Source organism: Pteropus alecto, unplaced genomic scaffold, assembly GCF_000325575.1.
Source record: "Pteropus alecto unplaced genomic scaffold, ASM32557v1 scaffold206, whole genome shotgun sequence".
Lineage (NCBI taxonomy): Eukaryota > Metazoa > Chordata > Mammalia > Chiroptera > Pteropodidae > Pteropus > Pteropus alecto.
In genome coordinates this window covers 2,114,411-2,135,007 of record NW_006438906.1, presented here as the reverse complement: position 1 = coordinate 2,135,007, position 20,597 = coordinate 2,114,411, and the positions used below count along the sequence as shown (strand labels likewise).

The window sequence follows — 20,597 nt, the reverse complement described above, 5'->3', positions numbered from 1 at the left end:
TCCTTGAATTGTCTGTTTTACCACAAAGCTTGTTTTACCAGTTTATTTTACAGACCCCAAGGGAAACTGAGTTGGGCCATCCTTGCGCCCCATCCCCCTCTCCTGCTGACCATGTCTTAGGACTCCGACTGTTGGCCAAATCCCATGACTAAATACTGACCATGAGTCAACTGAAACTACTCATTTTTCCTATCTCGCAACCGCACTTTCTGACGGCTGAGTAGCACACCCTTGAGAGTCCAGTTGCCCCGACCAGTCAGATGAATGATGTAAATTTATGGTCTTGTTTCCCTAGCAACCCATCCCTTTGACTCTCGCTTTTAAATTCCTTCCCTTATTCTTCTCACCTTAGAGCCTGTCTTTGGTTCATGCGGAAGGCTACGTTCTCTGATTTGCAAATCCTATCAGCAAAAAGTTCTTTTTAATTACTCAGAATTAAATGGAACTTTCATTTACATACTTGAAGAACTTCAAAAAATGTGGCTAGACACTCTGTACTCAACAGGCCAAAAGCAGCAGAGAGCTCAGCAAGAAGGACTCAGAAATGCCCAATGAATCTGGAAAACAGAGTCCCTGGTGAACTTGACAAGAACAATTCGAGTAGATTTTTAAGGGCAAAAGCCAGTTTACAGTAGGTTAAAGAAAGAAAGGGAAGCGTGGAAAACCTTTCAACGTTATATTCATTTATTCATCCCAATGTGCAGTGGGTGACTACTGGAGTGTACTTGGCAGTTGGATCTAAAGGGAAGGACAGAAAGAGAAGTTAAGGCTTTTTAAGTTTTCCCAAGTACTTAGAGTTCTATTGGTATACAAAGCATTTAGTGTTGTGCTTTACATATATGATAGAGTAGAAATTACTGCAAACAATGAACAGAAGGTGAATTAAGTGATAGATAGATATTCAGTACATAACAAGTCTTAATAAGTAAATATCGCCATGGTGGTGACAGCCATTCGGGATTTGCCACAGTGGATTTCTTCTTCATTCAAGGTCACCCATTCCCTGTGTATCGCCATGGTGGTGACAGCCATTCGGGATTTGCCCACAGTGGATAATTTCTTCTTCATTCAAGGTCAACCATTCCCTGTAGCTAAAGATTAGAGTCCTGAGGTCATTTGGGCATTTCTGCAGCATCAAATGGGAGTTTCTCAAAATGAAAGTCCCTCCACTTTGCGTACAGCGTCTGCGCTCCAGTTGCAATATCCTCCACCACAAAACTTTCGATTTTTATAAATGGAATCTCAAACGTCTTATACTTCACATGGATTCCCCAGTCATGGCAGCAGTCTTGTCTGGCACAGAATATCTTTGCTTTCTTCTCGAAACTCCCAAAATTCTTTGGTTTGGGGTGCAATTTACTCACAAAGCACTTCTTGAAAGCATCTCCCACCACAGTGTAATGGCAGTCCTGCAGATGAAGGGATCAAATCATGTGCAAAACAGAACATTAGAATCAGTACATAACTGTTTAAAAAAAAAACAAAACTCCACAATAATCTGAGACGAAGAGCAGGTGGGAGCCCACTTATTTTATAGATGGAGAAAGAAGGGAATATGGATTCACCCCAAGGTCAGTGAAGAATTCTTACAGCCTGACTCTCAATTACATGGGTGTAGATGGAAGGGCAAGTGAGGTGATAGGGGACATCTCCTGAAGAGGAGGAGTAAGAAGTTTCTAGGCAACATAGCTTCTTAAAGTAGCTACTCTTTATTAATTCAGAAACAAAAAGGGTATTTGTTTGGAGATCTGTGAAGGCTGAGTTCACCAGTGGCCTGACAGGCATAACCCAAAAGATAGAGCAAAGAACAACACAGGGTCACTGTGGCTCTGAACAGGGTCAAGGATCGATATGTCCACAGGCTCCACCCACAGTCGGCTTTAGAGCAAACCTGAAAAGAAGTCCACACTGCACAGAACAAATGCAGATCAAATATACCAGTCCCTCAGGAAAACTTACAGTCTAAAAGGGCTATTTCCGACAGAAAAATCGCCCAAATTGGATTTAAAGAAACAGACTCTAAAAGGTCTGGGAACTTGCTAGTATCATCCCTAATATACTTTCAGCTTTCTGAAGACCAAACAGAACCCTGAAATAATAACTCATCGTCTGAACCAGCCCACACACTCCACCTGCCCCTCCATCTGCAGCGGTAGAGTTACATCCAGTTTTTGTCTTTGGAGACTTTTCTAACCCTTATCTAAAAGTTTAAAGAAAATAAAATGTATGGAAGGCTAACCTGCAGATGTCATGTTCTGAAAATTAGGAGATATTTTGTTTTCACTATATAAGTGATCCATATTCCAAAAAGAAAGTTTGGAAAATATTTTAAAAATCATGGAATATCACTATGAAATATGAATATATTTTAGTATATTTCCTTTAATCTTTTTTCTGTACAAAGTGTTTTGATTTATGTTGGTGGTGGTGATGGTGGTATTGTTGATATTACTTCACACAGCTATATTCACATAACATATTTACAATTTTGTATCCTGGTTATTTTTTCCACTTTACCATTAGTTTGTAAGGAGTTTTTCATTATACTATATAAGCTTCACAATCATTTTGTTTAATACACTTTACTTTGGAATAATTTTAGATTTACAAATAAGTTGCAAATATAGTCCAGAGAATTCCTGTATACCCTTCACCCAGATTCCTTTAATGCTAACATCTTACATACCATAGTACATTTGTCAAAACTGAGAAATTAATATCAGCACATTACTATTAGCTAAACTACAGATTTTACCACTTTTTCCAGGAATACCCTTTATCTGGTCTAGGATCTAATCCAGGAAACCACACTACATTTAGCAAACCATTATTTTTAATGGCTACATAATATTTAATTAAGTGGCTGTGCAGCAATTTTTAAAAACAATTTCTTTATTATTTAACATTAAGGGTTTCTTTTTAACTTTTCAGCTTTTGTAAAATACATGTACCATGACTATGTTAACAGGAATAACAGTATTCTTAGTATAAATACCTTACTGATAGTAAGCTTTAATTAGTGCTAAAAAATGATTCAGTGCTCTCTGTGAAAATGGCTGCTTACCTCAACCACCCTTATATCAGCTGTATAACAAGCAAAGGCTTTGCACTTTCTGCAGAGAAGTTTTTTATTTTCCTTATCAAGTATAGGTTTTACTTTACTTTGACTATCCCTGATGAATTTTTCATGAATCTGAATCTGGCGAACCTACATGAGAAAAAACAACACGTCATAAATGTGATTTGAGTATAACTAGGATATATGTAATCATTCATTCTTTATTTACATACAACTTCCATGAACATATCTGACTTTGTTTATAAAAATCCCACTACCTTCTTTGTTAGTCAATGTTTAACTGTGGCCTCCACTTAGTCTTTTAATTTCCTCATCAAAGATGCCCATAAAAGCACTAAAAATGTTTGTAAACTAGTTATATGAACCATGCTTTCTACTTTAATAGCTGATAAAACTTAAAACATCCTTCACAAATAGACACATGATATGAAATGACTGTTTCAGACATAATTACAACCACTTCTAGGGCATAAACCCATTGAATGGAACGGCAGGCATAAAATCTTTTTCTCTCTCCCATTCTGACCACAGAGACTATTGCTGAATTACAGTAAAGTTAAATGTATGTCTAGTATGACTGCATTCTATTTCAAAATTTAGTCTTTGGCTAAGTACAACTAAGAATGCTGGACATTATATTTAAAATAAACATAAAACGATTCTAAAGGGTGGAGAGTGAAAAGCAGACCAGCTAGGAACCTCAGGACTCTAGGAACAACATGGTAGTAAGTTTTCTGGGTTTTATTTTCATCTCATATATCCCAGATTAGAGATGAAGAAGCTGGCAACCAGAAATGCCTATGGGCACAGATAAAAAAAAAAGTCTCAACAAAGGCCTACTCTCTCTACCAAAGGGCCAGGAAAGGGAAGCCTAGAAAGACAGAACACTTTTAACAGTAACTATTCTACTGTAGCCAAATACCACAGAAACAAAACAAAACAAAACAAAAAACAAATAAAACCATGATCGAACCCCCACTCACACCAGCAAAAGATGAGTGGGGAACCTGGATTTCCACCTTGCAAGACTATAACAAAGCACCCCAACACTCACATCTGGCAGTGTCAGAAAGGGCCAAATAGGGAGCCAGGGCCGTCAGCCCTGCTGAATGGTAGTCCCCCTCGTCTGTGGTGTCAGTGGAGACAATGTGGGGAACTGGAACTGCCACCTCCACCCAGCAATGATAAGGAGCCTTGCCCTCGCTGGCTTAGCAAGTAACCTAGACTTCTACCTCCACCTGGCAGTGATGAGACAGTATCCTCACTTCTTCCCCAGAGTCTCATAATATGAAAATGTCTGAGTTTTGATAAAAAAAAAATCACTCTTCATATCAAAAACCGAAAGATTTCAAACTGAATTTTAAAAAGACAACCAATAGGAAGACAGAGATGTTAGAATTATCTAACATAACAAGATTTTAAGCAGCCACAGTAAAAGTGCTTCAGTGAGCATTCATAAACACTTTTGAAACATGAACAAATGTAAAGGCTCAACAAAGAGACAGAAGATATAAAGAAGAACCAAATGGAAATTTTAAAACTGGAAGATGCAATAACCAAAATAAAAAGCTCAGTGGATGAGCTCAATGACAGAATGGAGGGGACAAGAGAAAGAATCAACCTGAACAAGAGAAAGAAAATGGACTGAAAAAAATAATAAACGGGACCTCAAAGACCTTTAGGACTATTAAAAAAGATTTAACATTCATGTCCTTGAAGGAGAAAAGAGAGCAGAACTTTAAAAATACTGGGATAAATGATGGCTGAACATTTCCCAAATTGAACATAATATAATGTAAACTTACAGATTCAAAAAGCTAAACAAATACCTATTAGGTTAAACCAAAGAAATCCACACCAAGATACATCATAATTAAACTTCTGAAAAACTAAAGACAAAAGAAAAAATCTTAGAAGCAGCCAGAAAAAAAATAATAACATCTTACCTAGAGAAGAAAAACAATCTGAATGACAGCAAATTTCTCATCAGAGACCATGGAGGCCAGAACGAAGTGACACAATATTTTTCAAATGCTGAAAGAAAAACCTCAACCTGGACTCCTATACCCAGCAATACATCTTGCAAAAATAAAGAAGAATCAAGATATTCTGAGATGAAGGGAAACTAAAAAAATTTGTTCATCCGCAGAACTTCCTTAAAAGAATGGCAAAAAGTTTTCTAAACAAAAGGAAATGTAAAAGAAGAAATCTTGAAACATCATAAAGGAAGAACTTGGTGATTTCCACAATATCAGCTGTAAAAGGATCGACCCTGGGAGGTAACATGACCTTAGGCCACCTGGTACAGGTTAAATACTCATCAGTGTTATCCTCGGTCCATTAGGCTAGTCTTAGGCTGAGAACCATGAAAATGTTAACAATAGTGGTTTCTACTTTAGTATTGCACAGGGCAATCACCATTCAACAGTTATTTTTTCAGAAATATCATAGCTATTTTTACCTATTTATTCTTCTATATAAACTCTGAAACTATTTTATCAAGTTGAAAATATTTATACGTTGATTCTGGGGTTGCGATAAACTTATAAGTGAGTTTAGAGTGAAGGCTCATCTTTAAAATATTTAGTCAGTCCACTCAAGAGCATAGCATTTCTTTCCTTCTGTCTTCATTTACCCCTTGTCTCTCAATAGAAGTTTTTTTTTTTACCAGCTAAGTTTTCTTATGTGTATATGTGTGTGTGTGTGTATATGTATACACATATATATAATAATACATATATATAATAATTATAACCATATATGAGATAAAAATTATAACCATATATGAGATAATAATTATAACCATAATATATATTATTAATTTCAAGTATACAGTACATTGGCAAGACATTTATATAGTTTATGAAATGATCCCTCTGATTACTCGATCTTCCCTCTGGCTCTCTACATGGCCATTACCTTACTGCTGTCTGCATTCCCTGTGCTGTGCTCCCCATCTCAGTAGAAGTTTTATAGTCATCTTTATTTATGCTTCAGACATTTCTGATTAGGCCAGTAGGGGCAGTAATTAAACAGATCGGTTCTGCCAGCTCCACCCCTGTGATCTCCTGACGCTTGATCTCCTCCTGCCTCAGTTTCCCTCCTATAAAATGATATAATAAGAGGCTCTGCTGCAGGGCTCGGTGGAGAGCCCATGCTCTGCATGTGTAAGCTGCAATTATTATTGTCACCATGAGTGGAAACCTCCCTCCCCTTATATGTCCTAACTAGTTACTGATCGTTCACAGAGAATCCATTGAGCTCAAAAGCATTTCAAATTCAAATAAAGTTTGATTTAAACAAATAAATGTAGTCCTGGAATGTAGGCTAGGAGAACAATCAAAGCATGACTTTTCCAAACCCTACTTTCTGCCTCATTCCACCTGAAATTATCTTCATGGTTTTTATAAGGAATGTTTACGCCTCCTGTTTTCAATTCAGTTTTTCACTGCTGTAAAACTGTTATATTACGTGTACTTATTTCTATTTCTGTTACCATTATTTCCTTTAGATAAATTTCTGAAAGCGAAACTCCTGGACTACATGGTGAACATTTCCCTATGAATAATTTTAATTTCCTTTTCTCATATATGATTTTAATTATTCAGACAGGCTGGGGGATGGGGGAAATGTGATAGGAAAGAGGGTAAAAATATAAACTCGCCCTCTGGGCATCTAATTTTTAAAAAATTCACTTATATCCAATGATATTCAATTATACACTAAATTCAATTAAATAATAATCCCAAACATTTTAAATGTTTCTATAGGCAATAAATCCCAGTAAGTTAAAACTAATACTGCTATGCTGAAAACTAACTCAGTAACTGAGTAAAGAGGCTTAACCTATGTCACAAATGAAATCTGGAGCACACTGCTTCCCTGCTCCAAGCAGCAGCATTTCCATGCACTAAGGTGGATAAACCAAAACTATGAAACCCTGATTGTGCATGGTCATGGGTACACACCATGTTTGAAATTCTTTGGTCAAAATGAACTTCCTTTCACCCCCATATCTTATTCTCTACTCCATGACGAAGGAAAGTAGGCTTCCTCATTGCAATTCCCGATTGACCCTTCACAACTGGAACTGTGAAAAATACCTTTGTACCTTATTCCTCCGGAATGAAATACTACTGAATCCTGAAGCCTTCATCATGGAAATCAGTCCTTAGTTAACTCTGGACCATCTAGAGGTTAAAATGGCTGCAGAGTCACCAGAGATTCCCCCAGGGACCACAGTGTTCTAAGGAAGGTTGGCCACACGCAGCCAACGGATGACGCAGTTGTGGGGCTAGGAAAGAAAGCGTACAGTCTCCCTCCCCACTTACTCAAAGACTGCCCTAAGGAGCTCCAAACTCCCTTCCCTGTTTAATGCAAGTTCTTCCTCCCATTACAGCCCATATGCAGGGACCATGGTGCTCAGATCCAACACCCAAGCCCTTATCAAAACGCCACAGAAAAGGGTCTCACCCCAGGATCCAGAATTCCTTTTAGTTTTTAGTTTTAAGAATGTAAGGTTTTCCCTACCTTATTATACTTCTACTAAGTCTCTGAAAGCAAAGCCTTCCTCTTTTATCATTTATGATAGGACAGAAATGACACCAAGACTCCGAGCTCCTGGCTGCCACATAATTACCAGCTAACCAGTGACTCCCAGCTATACTTGTTCTGGGCTTCCTCTCATCCTTTACCATCTCTGCCCATTTTCTATTTATGGGTATTAGGGGAATCCCAAATGCTATTCCATAGCCTAACTCAACAGATGTGTAACCCGTTTTCTCCTCACTCTACTCCTTGATCTGGTGTGCTGACTACCAAAGAATGTTTATGCCTGGATCCAGCCTCTATCTTCCTCGATAGCTTTTTACTCTATTGCTTCTGCCACATGAGTCTAAGTAGCTTGTTACCCTAAAGGGGATAAAACTCATGCCATGGGGATTAAAGCTAATATGGTTTTAAAGCCTTTACTGGTAACATCCCCACCAGCCTACAAAATGGGGAGGTGGCTCAGTGAAAAACTTCTATCCTTTACTAAAATTAAGGAGAAAAATTAAGAGAAACTAAAGAATTTCCTTTCTCACGAAAACGTGGAAGAAGGGCTTTTAAATATTTTAGTCTCCAAACTTCAGGAAGAAATGTTTTTTAAAATGAGTAAAACACTGACATAAAGTTGTATTTTTGTCCTAAAAATGGTGTTGATTTGCTTTACATCACTGTTTCTCAATACTTTTTGAGCATAGGTATTATAACTTTTTAAAATTATGGACACTATGAAATTGGCCTACTGGATTGTAAGATTCACCTTTATGAAGTTAAAGTATAGCCCCATGCCTCTGTCCAACAATAAGTCTCATTTTTCGAGCACTTATTTTACACCAGGCACTGCGCTAAGCAACACATACATCTCATCCTATCCCCAAAACTGCCCTGTGAGTTAAATACCATTACTGTTCCAACTTTCCAAATAAGGAGACTGACAATTTAAAAGACACACCTTGTAAGTGGCAAAATTAGTATTGGAACAACTAATTCCAATGTTAAAGCTTAAACTCTCTCCCAGCCTCGCAGTAGTCAAGGTTTCCAGAGATTCAGAGATGAAAATCTTTGCAGAGTCTGGAGAAAGTGTGGGTGTGCCTGCACGTGTGGGCATGTTCATGCATACATGTGTGTATGTGCACGCACACATGCCTGTGTGTCTGTGTGTGTCTTTTTTTCACCGATTTGGTTCCATGCTTCAGTGTTATAAAGGAAATGATAATAACATGTAGTCGCTACCAAGAGGCTGAACCGAACAGGCGTGTCACTCCAAGGTACACATTATTACCCATAGCTACAATGAAGCATTCCGACACCTTCACAGTACAAAGGGAGCTTTTTTTTTTTGAGGACTCCAGATGTTGGAAAGAGAGAGTATTGTGGAAAAGATTAAGAAGGGCTCTGTCCTGCAGTGTTAGGGTGCTGTTCTCAAGATGAATTGCCAACTTAAGAGCAATTCTAGGTCAGTTGGCCTTTTAGCTCTAAAAACATAACTTTAGATATTAGCATTAATAAAATATATTTTAATCTTATTGAGACTTAAAAACAGAAATGAATTTGATGTTCACTGCAGATAAATTTTTAAGATTAAACTTACTGTTCTAATACAACAAACACTCAGAGCCATCTGATAAAATGTACCAACCATGCTCATGCTCCCTGTTTGTTACTTATGGTCAGATTCTAAAAGAGTAGCACAGATGGAAAGACTTACCTTTTCTTTAAATACTGCTTCATCCCATGTCTGAAGTCTTAAAATGGAGTCATTCATCATTTTTTCTTTGTATATGTTTATTTTTTCTTTTTCAATTACATCAGAATTACTAGTCAGAAGGAAGCACTTGCTACCTCTTGCTCTTCCTCTGCCTGTCAGAAAACAAATATTTTATTTGGTGTCTTTGATGTAAAACTCTGATAAATCTGATAATAGGTAAGCAAAGGAATGGGGTGTCCCTAAAATTTAACTTTGGTCACTTAATCCCACTTTCTAGGGAAGCTAAGCTGTTAGAGCACGGACTCATATACAGGTGTGCACCTGTGCATTAAACATGTAGATAAACTAGGAGCCCACCTTAGACTGGTTTCCTTGGGGTCTCCACGGTGCAGTGTGATCAGCCAGACATATTATCAGAAACACTGCTTTAAAACAATCAGACACAAACCCTCAGGCTGACACTGTGAGGGCTCTAAGATAAATAATAAACAGATCCTTTCTAGCAAATGGGGATATGAGATATGTTCACAACCACCAGAATATAGGTAGAAAATGAGAAGTGCTGACAGATAGATATAAAAGGTTATGGACATTCAAAAGAGAGATTCTTTCCAGAATCAGGAGAATTAGGGATAGGTGATAAGGAGGCAGGGGAAGAGGTAAAATGAAAATCATCCTTCAACAAGGGAAAAATGAAGTCAGGTTGGCTGAAGCGAATAACGAATAAAGGGGAAAATGGGAAATAAGGCTGGAAAGATAAGTGGGTGCTGGATTTGAAAACTCTTTAACATCAAGTAAATTGGGGAACCACTGGAGTTTCTACATAGGGAAGTGACATGCTCAGGAAAGGTAATGTGGCAGCTGTTGTTAAGGAAACTGAAAAAAGGGAGACTAGTAAAGTGACTATCTAGTTTGAGTGGGACAGACAAGCTCCTTGGAGTATCTCTTCTGGAATACAGGGAGCCCATTGGCAGCACAAGCATGAAAGGCCCACACGCTGACTGCCAAAGCCTCAATCCAAATGAGAATTATCCTTCCATAAATATATCAGTCAATGTTGGTCAAATATACAGTATTCATTGTGAACAAGAATTCAAATAGGGTATATGTTAGTGGACAAAACTGTGGCCACCCAATCCTGATTAAGTAAGCCACCTTTAGGGCCAGTGATACCACAGGCCACTGTACCATAAGTCATACACCCGAGCATGGCTCAGTAAAGGAGAAAGGCTGAAGTGGCAGACATTCACAAATCAGACAAATCAGCAGCTACTTAATAATGGCATCGAAGCTTCTCTCACCTCTGGTTTGGATCATTTTGATGACATTGCCCACGTACTCATACAAGATGACCAGATTGCACTGAGCAATGTCAATGCCTTCATCAGCAACTGAGGTGGCAATCAGAATCTTGTTGTCTCCACTGGTTTTGAATGTATGCAATACATCTTTTTGTGCTGGGAGGGTCATTCCTGTGTCAAGGTCAGAAGGTATTATACAACTTATCAAAGAGGGAATTTTACTCTTAAAAAAATAGCTATTAATTATGGAATACTTATTACATGCCAAGTGATACTGTGATAAGTGCTTTATATTCATGATTTCTCAACATGCTAGGCAGTAGGGCCTATTGCTATCTTTATTCTAAGGAGGACATTTAGGGTGGTGACAACTTAGACTCTGCCACAAGACTGCCAGAGTTCAAATTCCAGCTGTGGTGCTTACTAGCTGTGTGGCTTTATTCATGTTGCTTCAAAACAAATATATATACATATATATATTTTTTTTTTTGCAAAAATATTAACTAATCATAATGCCTCTGCATGTGTATGGGAGTTAACAATTGACAAAACATTTTCAAATCTACTTCCTTATTGAAACTTCACAAAGCCCTCTTAGGTTGATGTGGTTAAGTGTTATAATTTCCCTTTGTAGATGAAGACCTTGAGGTTTTAGAAGTATGGTAAACTGACAGTATAGTTCGCAGCAGAACCGGACCTTGAATTTTTAAGTCTAGGACCCTAAAAGGTTGCAGTTCTCAGCCACTGTTATACTAAGGGGAGAAAGAATTTCAGTGATCTCCACCTCAGAGTTAATAGAATTTATGAAAGCTCCATTTCTTCCCTAGTATATTGGCAGCTAAAATCTTGTGATATATTTTGTTAGAGTTTCCTTTCACCATCATTTTCTACTGAACAATGAGCATGCCCAAGACAGACACCACACTTCATTAATTTCTGAACCTATTCATCCACTTGTTCCTCAAATATTTATTCAACATTATGGTTTGTCAAATAAGGATACGGTGGTTAGAGGTCCACTTTTATGAATAAGGAGCTCATAGTCTGTGGAAGAAGGATATAATAAGAAGCTCTAACTCAATGTGATGAGCAATGAAATGGAGACAGAACTGGATACTGTGGGAATGTGGAGGTGGCTGGGAAAGGAGGCACAATGACTGGCACAGAGTAAGTTCTAAATAAATGTGGATGGGTGGATGAATAAATGAACGAACAAATTTTTAAAAGTTTTCTGAATGCTTATTTGGGGGGAAATAACAAAGTTGAAAAATCAAATTGGACTCATGTTGTAGGACCTCATTCAGTAAGCCAAATTAACAAAATCTGAATTTGCTTTTTAGATTCATGAAATTTAAAATTTGTATAAAGGGAAAGTGCCAGGGTGATGACTGAGGACTGACAGGGTGGGGAATGCTTATGATAAACAACACTAAATAGGAGGAGCAGAGTGAGGACCCGTCATTGCTGGTCACTGGGGCGTGGGCAGCACAGCTGAGCATGTCAGGTGAGAGCTGGCCGCTGAGGACCCTCTTGGATAATAACAGAGGCAGCTTTACCTTGCTTGATCTCAGGATTGTCTGCTTAAACTATTTTTTAAATTGTAAAATATATAATGCATGCAATATCATCTATGGTTTAAAGACTAACAATCAAATAGAGACAGAACATTTCTATTTCCAGTTAATCTATTTCCAGTTTGAGCACAAGAGTGACATGCTCAAACAACATTTGAAAAAATAACTTTGTTTTTTTCTGTAAGACATAGGGGAGGAGGCAATGTCTACAAGTTTTTGCCATTTGAGCCTTGTGATAGCTTTTTGATATGTCAACTTGACTGGGCTGAATTAGTTATCAGTTATTCATTTAGGTACTTCTATGAATGGAATTGGTAGCTGTAATTAAAGTTCCTAATCAGTTGACATTAAGTTACTCAAAAGGGGTTTCACTCTAGGTGGGCCTGACCCAGTCAAGTAAGCCCTTTAAAAAAGAGCTTAGGCATTTCCTGAGCTCAGAGACTCCAAACAGCTCATGCCTGTGGGGTTCCAGCCTGCTCCTGACCACCTACCCTACAGACTTCAGACTTGCTTTGCCACTTCAATTGTGAATGTCAGTTCCCTGTAATAAATCCGTGTGTATATACATATATGTGTATGTAAATATGCATATATGTGTGTATGTATAGTCTCTTACTGGTTTTACTTCTCTGGTTGAACCTTGATTGATACTGGAATTAAAAAAGAATTTTAATATATCCTATATATTCTTATATATAGTCTACTATATATAAATACCTATGTTCTGTTTTGTTCTGCCACGTCCAGTCAATATGCCAGGTTTTAGAAAGCTGAGTTTAGGATTTTCTTCTATCCATTTCTTTAAAGCCTGAAAATGAAAAGCAGTTATCAGTTGGACACTATTTGTATGCCATTTGTATTAATTCAATATTGAAATATATTCAAGAAGAAAAAAATTTTAAGCTAGTACACAGTTTTTAGACCGACAAACTTGAGAACAAAAACTTCTTGAAATTGAATTCTATGCAATAATTAACCATAAGATATAAATCTTTGTGATATGATATAGTTTAATCTCTGAGATTATTTTTCAAATTAAAAAAAGCATAGTTCAGAATAGTGGGTATGTAGAACTAGTAAGAGAGTTTAGCAAGAGCTTAGCACACAAGATCAATATACAGAAATCAGTTCTATTTCTATATATCAGCAACAACAAAAAAGGTTAAAATCACCATTTACAACAGCATTAAAAAATTAATACTTAGGTATAAGTCTAACAAAATATGTGCTACATCCGTATAGTGTAAATAACAAAACAGTGATAAAAGGAACCAAAGATGTGGCAGGTGGCCTCTAAAAGAGCCCTCAATGAGCTCCACCTTCTGGTATTCAGATCCTCGTGTCCCCTCCCCCCAAGTGTGAACTGAACTCACTGACTTGTTTCTAATGAATAAAATATGACAAACATGATGGGCTATCACTTCCGAGCTGAAGTTATAAAATGATGGTGACCTCCATTATCAGGCACTCTCTCTCAGTCTCTCTTGGATCACTCACTTTAGGGGAGCCAGCTGCCGCGCTGTGAGGCAGCCCTGTGGAGAGGCCCACATGAATGAGCTTGGAAGCACATCTTCTGAGATCCGCCAACAGCCATCTAAGTGAGGCCGAAAGCTGATTCTCCCAAGTTAAGCCTTAAGATGACGGCAGCCATGGCCAACACTTGATTGCAGTCTCATGAAAGACCCTCAGCCAGAAACACCCAGTTAAGATTTTCCAGCTTCCTGACCCATAGATATTGTAAGATAATAGATGTTTGTTGTTTCCAGCCACTAAGTTTTTGGGCAATTTGTTATCAGCAATAGGAAACCAATACCGAAATCCTATATAAATGAAGAGATATATAATCTATAGTTATGGCTGAAGACCTGATATAATTAAGATGTCATTTCTCCCCAATTTTATTTAAAGATTCAATGCAATCCCAAAAGAAATCCCAGCATATTTTTTCATAGATGTGGACGAACCGATTCTAAAATATAAATGGAAAGGCAAAGGACGATAGCTAAAACAATTGTGAAGAAAAGAAAAAGGTTGGAGGACTCATGCCACCTGATTTCAAGACTCATTATAAAGCTACAGTAGTCAAGACAGTGTGGGATGAGTGAAAGGAGAGATGTATAGATAAATAGAACAGAATGGAGAATACAGAGATACAGCCACAGAGATACAATCAGCTGATTTTTGAAAAAGTTACAAAAGCAATTCAATAGAAAAAGGATAGTCTTCTCAACAACAGTGCTGAAATGACTGGATGTCCACATACAAAAAGAAAAAAAAAGCACCTCAACCCATACCTCAAAATGGACTGTTGACCTAAATGTAAATTGTAAAACTGTAAAACTCGAGAAGATAACAGAGAGAAAACCTTCATGTGCATGGGTAAGCAAAGGGCTTTCAGATACAATACCAAAAGCACAATCCACACCAAAAAACTGATTAACTGGACTTCGTCAAAAGTTAAAACTTTCAATCTGGAACAAGTACTGTTAAGAGAATGAGAAGACCAAAAGAAAAATGTTCAAATCACATTCCTGACAAAAGACGTTTTTGTCAGAATATAAAAAGAACTCTCAAAAACTCAACAATAACATGATAAACGATCCAATTAAACCAACTTTTGAAATGGGCAAAAGATGTGAAGACACTTCACCAAAGAAAATATATAGATGGATAATAAGTATATGCAAAATGCTAGACTATATTAGTCATTAGTGAAATGCAAATTAAAACCCTAGTGATATATCACCATATTTCCACAGAATGGCTAAAATATTTTTAATTGACAAAAATAATTTTTAAAAGTATTAAGTGATTGCTCTACAAGTATCAAGACTTATCATAAACTAATTAAGACAGTGAGGTATTAGCATAAGGATAAACTACCAAATAATCAGAATAGAATACAGAGCCTGGAAACAGCCCCACACATATATGGACACTTGTCTGCAAAGCTCTAAAGAAAGGACAGTCTTTTCAACAAAATGGTACTGAGTCAATTTGTTATCCACAAGGAGGAAGGAGCTTACATCCACAAGTGCTCTGGTTTTCACAAAGAGAATGGTTCTAGTCTCTGGGTTTAAGTGGTACTCCTCTTGCAAGACGAAGCAGAGGTCTTTGAGTTTAGGGTTCTCGTTGCTGGGATCCATGGAAATGCTTTCTAGTTCTTGCAGCTTTTCTGCAAAAGGAGAATGTTTTATAAATGGCTTATAAATTCTAGAAATTTAGAACACATTGTGACCTTTGGCTATCATTCAGTTAATCTCTCAATCTTTGACCAGAATTTTATAAGTAATAACCACCAATTTAATGTATACATTAAATACACCAATAAATGCACACATTTTACCCCCAGAAAGCTGGTTGTTCAGTGTTTAGTAGCACATCACTGGGTTACAAATATGTATAGCAAAATACTTCAGTGTAGGCCAAAAACAATTATTGATGGTAATTTTCTTTGGGAAAAAAATTGGGGTAGAGAGTAAGAAAGGCTTACTTTTCATTTAATATCTGCCTATATTTTTCTTAATATGAGGGATGTAGAATTATGAGCCATTTTGGCTTTTTTCCTTTTACAGAAGTATATATAAATTATAGCATTTTTAATATTGAAACACATTTAGGTATTTTTTTAACCGTTATAAAATTACTAAAAGTAAAACCAGAAAATCTTACTATCTATTAACCATTTCTATGAATGTAAACTTTGCAAATCTTGCTATTTTTCCTTCTTCAAAATAGGAACTAGTATAAGCAGCAGATTCTTTCCGTAAGTACCAGGTTTCACTGAAGCTCAACAGTCCTGCCATCTATAATATCTTCTTAAGCCCAGGACAACTTTCTGAGTATCACCATATGCTAAGCAAATAAAAGTATGCTGTCACTGGAGTCATCAGCCTACATAGCTTCCTCCTCTGGAAACACCACCCCACCTTCAAATCTCCGAGTGAGATCTTGCTCAGTCTCATCAAAGCCTGCTGTTCGGACATTACGGAAGAAGTCTTTCAAGTAATCCAGAGCATCTTTCATCCGTGCATGCTCACTGATGATGAGGGCATCATTAAATTTCTGTTTAAAATGAAAACTGAGTATTAACCAATGTTACCCTAATAAACTTAATAAAAAATAAAATAAAATAAAACGAAATGAAAACTGAGTTTCATTGTGTTTATAATGTCTACTGTGTTTGCTGTACTTAAGTTCAATTAGCTGTACTTATCATAGAATTAATTTTAAGAATAAACTTTTCTCAGATCTATTCCAAGTTATTTATAATGAACAGCCCCTAATTGGTGTTGTAATAAAACCTTTGAACCAAATACTGTTTTTAAAAAAAATCTCAATTAGCTAGAATCATTAATTAGGATCACTTCAGATTCTAGAATTCTACATTGGAAGAGAAAAAGAAAATTAAAAGAAAAATCCACGTCAAAGATCGAAAAACAAAAAAAGTGAAAGCAAATCAATTTCCACATCAACTTGACTCATAATTCAGGCATTCGATTTAATCTCTTTATACATGTAAAGCTATTACTGAATTATAATTGCACCTGTGTAGAATGATGGCACTGAATACCTACCTCAAATATTCGATTAAGTTCATTAAAATTCTATAAATGCATACTATTGAGTATGAAGAAAACATGCATCAGGACATGGCAACAGAAGCCACTTACTTAACTTTAAAGATGGCTGTCACCGGTCATGTATCTACAAAAATGCTCACCATCACCCAATTTTTTCTAATCATGTCAATCAATCATGGGAATGTTTGAGGCACAGCATAGAACCTCTGCCTTTGTGTCTGCTGCTTGTAGTATTGTTTCAGAAAACAAAGAAGATGCTGAATGGGATAACTTTTGGAGTTTGCTTCATTAAGAACCTTATAAAAGTTCCTAAGTAGGCTGTTGGGTCCAGGATGAAAAGTTGATGTTTCATCAGCTGCCACAGCACAGCTCCCAGTAGGTGCTACAACTAAAATATGCCTTTCCAAAGAAGCAACATACCCGCAAATGTGAAGTGTACAAAAACAGTGCTTTACAAATTCTGCTCTCTTCATCTTTATCTGGCATCTTTAACACCATGCACTTTTTCTGAACTGCAACAATCCACTGTTCATATTTCTGTGTGCCAAAATTCCTGTTTTGAATCTGAGAGAAGTTTCCTAGGGAAAAAAAAAAAGTTCTTGTTGTGCCTTAAGTCAGTCATTTAAGGTTCTAAGCACGCCTCGCCCTCTAGTTTTCCTTCTACACAGAGTAGTCCTCCCATAATAGTCTGTGTTTTCAGCGGTCTGGACTCTGTGCAGAGTGCTGGGGATGACAGGATGAGGAAGACACAGCCCTGTTCTCAAGCTGCTCAGTCTGTGTGTTACTCAAGGATCAGTTATACAGGGCTTCTCAGGAACAGCATAGCACAATAAAATTTACAGGCAAGAGTTACATTTCTGCATTAAAATGCTCTTCTTTTTTTAACAAGAGGAACAAAGGATGCTACCCAGACAAGGAGCATTGACATGTTTCTTTCCCAGCCTCAGTTACAAATGAGGAGGCAAACTAAAGGAATCAACAAGTATTAAGTGGACGTGGGTAGCTGTGGAAATAAGCTAAGCAATCTAAAATGAGCAGTTTACAGGATTTAGACTGGTGTAAAGGTGGAGGTAGGGTATTAGAGGTGGAAAGAATAAGAAGGTAGAAATTCACATCTCTCCATCCTTCTGCCACCTCCCCAATTCAGACCATGTCATAATGTTCTTGGTATTATCCAGGATGTATATATATGATGGCCTCCTAACTGAGCTCCCCACTTCTTGCCCAATTCCCTCCAATCCATTCCCCACTCAGCAGCTAGACAGAGTTTCCAAATTGGAGATGAAAAATTATGCTACTCCACTGCTTATGAGCCTTTATTGGATTCCTCTGTCCAAACTCTCACCCTGGCTCATAGGGTCCTCTGTGATCTAGCCTCCACCTGCTTCTGGTCTTCATCTTTAGACACTCCCCTTTCTACATTTCACAGGACTAATGGAAATTCCCATACTCTCTCTATTTATCTGGCCTTTGTACCTGAAGCTCTCTCTGCCTAAAACATACCTTACCATCACCACCCACCTACCCAATCTTGTTGCTTTATTTTTTTTATTACTTACAAATTTTGGCTTTACTGTTATACTGGAAATTCTATGAGGGAAGGGGCTGTGGCCCAGGGTCCATGCTATATTCCTATCACCAAGCACACTACCTAGCAGTGAATGAATGAATAAGTGAATGAACATGTTCAAGGAACTCAAGGAACTGCTAAATCAAATAGGGAAATAGTGGAAGGTAAAACTAGAGAGATTGAGATAAGCAGAACTAGATTGTGCAGTCATGGCTCAGACTGTCAAGTTAGAAACTTAAAGAGCTTTGCCTGTAAGGCAAAGGGATTCAAGCAGGATATTGACATAAAACTGGTATTTCAGAAAGACTAACCAGGAAATGGGGGGCTGTATGGAAAAGAGAGTGGAGGTAGGCAAACCAGCTAGAAGGTTGCTAGAATAAGTCTTAAATCAAGCTGTGAAAGAAAAGGAAAGAGAAAAGCAAAATGAGTAAGAGAAGGTTAGACACCATGAATTATCTAGCAGACATCAGAAAGTCAACATCTCCAAAACTCTAAATTCACCTTGTACCTGCCAAAGCTGCTCCTAGTTCTAGAACCAGTACCACCCACTGGCATACATACCGGTACCCAAGCCAGAAGCCTGAGGGAAGTCTTCTACTCCCTTCCCTCTCTCATATGCACCCAAATCCAGTTAGCCATTAAATCTGAACACTGCCTATTTGCAGCTCTTTGCACAAGCCTCCTCCCTTCACCAACCCATCTCAACTACCTCTGTCTAGCCCTCTTCCTTCACTGGTATTCTTATCATATCGCTAATCAGTTTAAGATCTTCGGTTGCTTGCCATTGCTTTTAGAATAAAATTCAAACTCAGCTTGGCCTTCCAGGCCCTTCCCTGTCTGCCCGCTGCCTCTCCCTTTAGTCTCACTCCTTTCTACCACTCACATGTTAGAATGATTGTGAAATGCTTGCGGTTCCTAAAACTCACTGGGTTCTCTCTTCCCTCTATGCTTAATTCCTTTTCGACCTCACTTGATTCTCTCTCCTTAACTTGGCTGACTTCAAGATTTGTCCTGGGGGAAGCCTTCCTTGCCAAAGTCCCCATGTGCTCCCACAGCATCCAGCGGGTAACCCTGTCTCATGGAAACCACTCACACCTGATTCTCATTATTTGTCTGGGAGTTCCCTGAGGGCGGGGACTATGTCTTTAATTTTGTTATTTCCATTACCTAACACAATTCCTGGCACAGTAAATATCTGGTGAATAAATGAATAAATGAATAAAAAGGAGAAGAACAGAACTTGATGACTTCATGAGAGAATCTCAAAAGGAGAAAGAATCAAAGATCACTTCTAGGTTTGAATGTAAGCCATCAGGCAGAATGGTGGTTTCATTCATATAATAAGGAAGTCGGGACGGAAAGCAAATTTGAGAGGTCAAAAAAGGAAGAAACTGCTGAAATATAATATTTGCCATATGTGTGTGTTCAGATGGATTTACTTTGTATTTAAACAGAAAAAAATGGCAAGAGAAACTAAAGGAGGACTTAGAAGGTTCCTTAATAATCTGAGTAACATATAATTAAGAATGTCAACCTCTGGTGTTGGTCTTGACATGCTCTGAACCAAGGAGAATGCACACAGACACTAGTGGACAATATTTCGCTATTTCTAAATGGAGAGGATACAAAATGAGATTTATCTCACCGAGAGTTATGGTACCAAGTGTGTCAAAGATACTCTTTGCTAGACTCTCTGTCTCCTTCATCAGCTGAGAGATGATGCATTTAAATCTGTCAGTAGTCCGTGATTCCACTTTCCTGAAAACTAAAGCCATCAAAAGAAAGTATTTTTCAGAAAGAACACATCACAATTCAAAGTATGTCTAAACTTTTGTTACTTCCTCTATAAAACCTGAGACTCCAAGCTCACAAGGAGGTAGTGTAGATGGTAAAACAAATGCTCACAAACCTTGTAACAGCTCCTTAGTGCTTAATGCACTGATTCTAACATCTCTGTCTTTTGTGTTCTGGGTCTAATCCAACTTCTCATCTGGCTTTCCTGTTACTCAACACAGAGCCTCTACTCTGATGAGGCTGGTATCCATCTTATCTGTGCAAACGCCACACTTTTTAACCTTGTCCAGTTCCTTGATCCTTTCCCACCCAACCCTCAGGAGTATTCACACTGTTTCTAACATCCGTTGTTGCATTGTTTCAGCAGAAACTTATTAACGGCCTACCACGTGCCATGTTCTGGTGATGACAGTTGAAAAGAACACACTCCATGCTCCAGAAAG

At 37.7% G+C, this 20,597-nt stretch overlaps 1 protein-coding gene across 4 annotated transcripts in view; it reads right to left on the bottom strand.

Moving 5' to 3' along the window:
- Positions 1–662: 662 nt before the first annotated feature.
- DDX58 (DExD/H-box helicase 58) overlaps positions 663–20,597 on the bottom strand; it is a 33,587-nt gene continuing 13,652 nt past the window's right edge. For 2 of the 4 annotated variants that reach the window (XM_015592593.2, XM_025049684.1), the window contains 9 exons: positions 20,006–20,125; positions 17,211–17,368; positions 16,137–16,272; positions 15,234–15,382; positions 12,925–13,015; positions 10,634–10,804; positions 9,333–9,484; positions 3,065–3,208; positions 1,015–1,409 (listed from right to left, as the gene is read on the bottom strand). In XM_015592593.2, the coding sequence (XP_015448079.1) occupies positions 1,113–1,409; positions 3,065–3,208; positions 9,333–9,484; positions 10,634–10,804; positions 12,925–13,015; positions 15,234–15,382; positions 16,137–16,272; positions 17,211–17,368; positions 20,006–20,125 (1,418 nt within the window). In that variant the 3' untranslated portion in view covers positions 1,015–1,112. 4 annotated transcript variants of the gene reach the window in all.